Source organism: Cebus imitator, unplaced genomic scaffold (genome assembly GCF_001604975.1).
Source record: "Cebus imitator isolate Cc_AM_T3 unplaced genomic scaffold, Cebus_imitator-1.0 Scaffold238, whole genome shotgun sequence".
In the NCBI taxonomy this organism is placed as follows: domain Eukaryota; kingdom Metazoa; phylum Chordata; class Mammalia; order Primates; family Cebidae; genus Cebus; species Cebus imitator.
In genome coordinates, this window is record NW_016107553.1 from 1516819 (window position 1) to 1522818 (window position 6000).

The 6000-nt window shown below is 35.0% G+C and overlaps 1 protein-coding gene across 15 annotated transcripts in view; it reads right to left on the bottom strand.

Annotated features, from left to right (window-relative positions):
• Positions 1 to 6000, bottom strand: part of EXOC6 (exocyst complex component 6) — a 219542-nt gene that overhangs the window by 158168 nt on the left and 55374 nt on the right. For all 15 annotated transcript variants that reach the window (XR_001816353.2, XM_037727728.1, XM_037727727.1 and 12 more), the window contains 3 exons: positions 4660 to 4707; positions 4481 to 4571; positions 1205 to 1250 (listed from right to left, as the gene is read on the bottom strand). Coding sequence is in view for 14 of the 15 variants with exons in the window: in XM_037727728.1 (XP_037583656.1) it covers positions 1205 to 1250; positions 4481 to 4571; positions 4660 to 4707 (185 nt within the window). In the remaining variant the exon portion in view is untranslated. The remainder of the gene's footprint in view (positions 1 to 1204; positions 1251 to 4480; positions 4572 to 4659; positions 4708 to 6000) is intronic.

The following is a 6000-nucleotide window of genomic DNA, read 5'->3' on the forward strand; positions in this document are numbered from 1 at the left end:
AGTATAAGTATCAGATTATATTACTGAAAAAAAAGATTATGCCCCAAACTGGAAAATAATATGGAAATAATTAAAAGTTAGTTATTGAAAGACATAAATGTAAATACCAAAATAATTCATTAAAAGAGGTAAAAGTTTCTGCCCCTAGAAAGAAGCAATGGTGAAAGGGAAATAGGAAAGGTGATATCTGGTGTTTTTGCAGCAAACACATAGAACAATTATTTGAATCTTTAAAATGTGAGGATGTATAATAAAAAGAGAATATATTATTAATATATATATGAAAGAAAGAGTGCCTTTCAGAATAGTTTATGGCTTGTTCATTACAGGGAAAAAATCATTCTACTAAACTGAACTAACTGGTAAAGCCTAATGAAAGTTAACGTGTAGCACCATGAAGCAGGACATACACACATCTTTTACTACAGGTTTGTATATGATGTGTTCTGGTAATTAAGCAGTTACTAACTGACCAAGAAGAAATCATTTTTTCCCTAGTCCAAATTATCTCATTTTACTCTGGTTCGTCTATGTTACTTTTGAATCGTTTTGGGTTTCTTTTCTTTTTTGGGGGGGGCGTGGGGGTGGAGGCAAAATGTCTCCCCGTATTGCCCAGGCTGATCTGGATCTCCTGGGTTCAAGTGATCCTCCTGCCTCAGCCTCCCAAAGTGCTGGGATTACAAGCATGAGCCACCACATCTGGCCAAAATTGTTCATCTTTAAAATATTTTAAACACCACTATATCTAATGCTCCTATGGCAATCAATAAACTACTTTAAATTACTTTTTCATCTGTCATATATGCATTTGAGTTACAAAATAGAATGTGAACCACTACATTCACCCAGATTGTCAAAATATAACTGCCTACACTCTTTTCCTTCCACCATATGCACTTAGCCCTTAATTACATGCAATATTAGTATGTTCGTAAGTTAATCAATATTTTCATTCCTGCTCACCTATTTGTCCTTGATCAACATTACCAATCCTTAATATCATTTATAAAGGGCAATGATTCATTAATAAAAGGCTAAGATTTGATTTCATGTATTATCCTGATAGGCAAATTGTAAGTACAAAAGTTAGGATAAGGAAGAAAGCAAAACTCATGATTCACAATGATTTATAGTAAATGTATCTGTCCTTTCAATGATAAACAAAAAATTCTTATTTAAAACAATAAGAAAGATACCAACTCACCTTTTGGCACTCATCTGTTCTTTCAGCTTACTGTACATTTCCAGCACTGTGTTAAAAAATATATAACATTTTAGCTTTCAAAATGAAATACTTTGAGAGAAGAAAACAATTAAAGCAGGAAAGAGTGTATTACAAATTCATTAGACTTCTGTATCTCGAGTTAGGCTAATATTTTCAAATAAAATGTTAAATACTTCAAGTATTGAAAACATTTTAATTTCCTTCTATACTGAACATCATATACATAATAATATATATTAAATATATATATATGTATATAGCATATACAAGTGTTCCAGGTTTGGTATAATACATACATATATATATGTATCTCATCCAGGTTGGAGGACAGTGACACAATCATGGTTCACTGCAGCCTCAACCTCCTGGGCTCAAGCAATCTTCTCACCTCAGCCTCCCAAGTAGCTAGAACCACAGGTGTACCACCACAACTGGTTAATTTTATTTTTATTTAATTTTTTTTAGAGACATGGACTCTCTATGTTGCCCAGGCTGTTCTCAAGCTCCTGGCCTCAAACAATCCTCCCGCCTCAGCCTCCTAAAGTGCTGGGATTGCGGGCGTGAGTCACCATGCCCAAGCTATATGACTTCTTATATGCTCTCATACTCCTCCTAATCCAAGGAGTAGTTAGGCAATTGTACTGTAATTGATGACTTTATTCCCATAAGATCTTCGAACTCCAAATATCTGAGACAGGTCTCAGTCAATTTAGAAAGTTATTTTGCCAAGGTTAAGGACATGCCCATGACACAGCCTGAGTAAGTTCTGAAAACATGTGCCCAAGGTGGTCAGGGGTACAGTTTGCTTTTATACATTTTAGGGAGACATGAGATATCGATCAATACATGTACATTGACTGATTGTACATTGGTTCAGTCTGGTAATGAGGGACAACTCAGAGGTGGGAGCTTCCAAATTAGAAGTAGGTAAGAGACAAAGGCTACATTCTTTTGAGTACTTGATCAGCCTTCCACTGAATATACAATTTAGTCTGGCCCAGTGAATCTGTATTTTTACACAAATTAAAAGGGCAAAGGAAGCAATCAGATATACATTTGTCTCAGGTGAGCCTCAGAGGGATGACTTTGAGTTCTGTCTGACCTTTGTCCACAAGGAGTTTCCAGAGGGCAAATTGTGAGGGAGTATACAGCTTCTTATCTTTGTAACCATCTTACTCAACAGGAAAATGGGAGGCAGGTTTGCCTGACCCAGTTCACAGCTTGACTTTTTTCTTGGTTTAGTGATTTTGGGGTTCCAAGATTTATTTTCCTTTCACAGATTGCAGGATCCTTCAAAAGCTGAGATTGTGTCATTTCCAAATTTATAGTTCCAATATCTACCATGATGCCTGATACACAAACGCACAATTGTAAGTGGATACTAGGACAGAAAAATGAATACAGGAAGGAAGGCGGTTCTGGATGTGGCCATTAGGAACACAATACTTACATCAACTAAGAGTGGCTGTCCAGCCTTAAAAATAAAGACAGTAGCAGTAACAAACACCTCACCTCTGCTTCCCTTTATTTCTCTATTTAAATAGCCCAGTAGGGGAATAAGTGGAATCTGACTCTTGCTCATTCCATCAGTACCCAATTTTTAAGGTTTATTATCAGACAGGGACAAAACATTCAAACTTAGAGGATATCTTCATGGCTATTACAATGTACCTGATGGTGGCCAAGAGGTATTATTAAACATAACTAAAAGGAAGTAGGTTTCTCAACCTTGAAACTTACCATAATAAGCCAACATTTTATTTACTCAAAGTTATTATGTAAATATACCTGGTCCATTGGAGATTAAACTGAGTAGAATTTCATTGATTCTAAAGAAAAGAAAAGAAAAGAAAAGAAAAAAAGAAAAGAAAAGAAAAGAAAAGAAAAGAAAAGAAAAGAAAAGAAAAGAAAAGAAAAGCTATTCCCATAAGTCAAAAACAGGCCAGGCACTGTGGCTCACACCTGTAATCCCAGCACTTTGGGAGGCTGGGTTGGGCAGATCACTTGAGGCCAGGAGCTCAAGACCAGCCTGGCCAACAAAGTGAAACCCCATCCCTACTAAAAACACAGAAATCAGTCCGGCATGGTGGCGCATGCTTGTAATCCCAGCTTGCAGTGAACCAAGATTGGGCCACTGCACTCCAGCCTGGCCAACAGAGCGAGACTCTGTCTCGAAAAAAAAATAATAATAATAATAATATAATTTTTTTTGGGCAACAAAATCTGCTGACAGTTTTAACAATATAATTTGTAGTCTAAGCTAAATTAACATTATACAAATATCATATAAAACATCTCATTCTATTCCGCTGGATATAGAGGTTTAGGCTCCTTCCTAAAAAAACAATAACAATAATAAGTTAAAATATGAGACAAAGGATGGATTTAGCTTACTATATTTAAAAAAGTTGCCAGGTGTGGTGGCTCATGCCTATAATCCCAGCACCTTGGGAGGCTGAGGCAAGAGGATTGCGTGAGCCCAGGAGTTCAAGGCTGAAGTGAGCTACGATCATGCCACTGCACTTTAGCTTGGGCAACAGAGTGAGACCCTATCTCTAAAAAAAAATTAAAATAAATAAAAAGAAAAAAAAGTCATATGCCTGCTTCCTTTTGTTTGAATAGAATGCATCCAACTTAAAGAATATTAAAGCCAGGTAAAGAAAATACTGGTTAGTTTCCTCAGAACTTATCTGAAGCCCAAGTAATATTTAGCCCTAACAAGGAGACCAGAAACAGCATTTCTAAAATAAAGGTAGAAAGGCAAGAATGGTGAAAACCTGGCACTTTTGATGTTTTTCTTACCTTACCAGCACAATGAGATTGTGAACAAAGCAAAAAGAGCCTGTTAAGTGACATACAAAAACCAATGGAAAACTAGAGGTAAAAAAAAAAAAATCAGGCAAATTAGGCAAAGGTGAGAAAATTCAACCCAAAGACTCTCCCCATGGGAAAGTATTCTGAGGAAACACAAAAAAGGGGTATGGGAGACAAAGGGCAAAAGAGGCAGAGAGGAAATGGAAATGTAGAAGTTCCTGTTCTAGGAAACTGATGTGACATATAATCAAACAGGAGCTTTCTAACATGACAAAACCATGAAAATTCAGAGAATAAAATGAACCTGAAAGATAAGTATGTCTTTGTTGAGATGCAATCATCAAATAATCTGTAATTCCCACACTAAAGAATCACTATTTGCAATTATTAAATTACGATTTTACCAAGCCAAAAATTACATTATAGACAAGTTTAACTCACCTGGAAGGCATAACTGCAATTTTTCTACTACAGTTGTAATATTTCTCTGCTGAATTCTACATCGAATAATATCTTCCGTGTGGACTATCACCTTAGAAAAGAAGGAATGTTCGTATTTTTAAACAAACAGTGAAAGAACAACCACATACTGAATACATAGAAAAGTATCATTTTCTCACCTCTTTTCCAGCATCTTGAAACCTTCGGTTGGTATCAGTAACTTGCACCTTAAAAATTTAATTTCACCTTAGTTAGACAAATATGCATAAAACTGCCCTGATGTAACTGCTCACCCTTGTAATCAGATCATGCTTCATGAGAAACTTAGAACAAAGAAATGCAAATTCAAATTAACTCTACAGCTTGAACTTGAACTTTTGATTGAAAAGGGCTTTTGTTAACTTCAATTACTTATGACAGTTCTTTTTAACAGATTCTGTGGCAAACTTCTCAAATTTACTCAGGATTTTTGAACTTTACTTGCTTCTCTAAGTCTGTCAAACAATTCAAATCACTGACCCAATTGACCACTGGTCCCCTTTTGATAACTTCAATGAGGTCTATGTGCCATTCATTGTCTGTAGAAAATGGTGATTGCATTTTATGGTAATTAAACATTCATACTTTGCTGAATGCAAACACTGGGTGGTTGATTAACATCAAACACAGAAATTTCAATCCACAGCAACATTCTAATGCTGCAGGTGCAGGCACAGCTCAACCTCAAATTTTCCCACATATTAAGTGACTCATTAGGTCATCATAGTAAGGAAGCACATTCTGGTTTATTAAAAATCTCATTAATTTCTGAACAAAGATGCTCAGTGACCTCATTGATGCTGTAGTTAGTCTCTTGTTATCTGAATATCCTTTTTACAATGGTTTTCTAATCATAACCTTTGGTGAACCAAGGTCATTTTGTCTGCTAAGTGCTCTAAACGTAAAGAAAGATAAATAGGACAATTCTTACAATTAAGTATTTTTTATCCTGACTGAACAAATCCAGGTCTCTTTTAATAAATAATATTTTAGCTGTATGGCAGAAAGTATAGACCAACTTTCTTTAAGAAAAATACACACTGCTGTTAAACTTTTCAAAAAGTTTTAACATTATTAAATAATGCTGAGAACATAATTACTTACAGCAAGTTTTTAGAGGATAACTTTTTATCAATATTATACTAATTGTCATTTTAGAAATTCTAAAACTGAAAATAGTGCCTTTCATTGTATGGCTGTTTTGAGTTCATTTCCCTGCATGGAAAGAAATCCTGTTAAGTCAGCGCATTATTTCCTTCAGAAAAAGATTGCTCCTGTCATTAGCACGACATCTGTGTTAATAGAGCATAAAGAGCATTCCTAAATACATATAGTAATTCACTTCTTGAAAGTAACACACTTAATAATGACTTGTACATTCAAAAAAGAAAAAAAAAGAATGACTTGTACATAAGAACTATAAAGGAATACTTGCATAATTTAATGAGAACAAAGATAAACAATTTTTTTTTTTTTTTTTT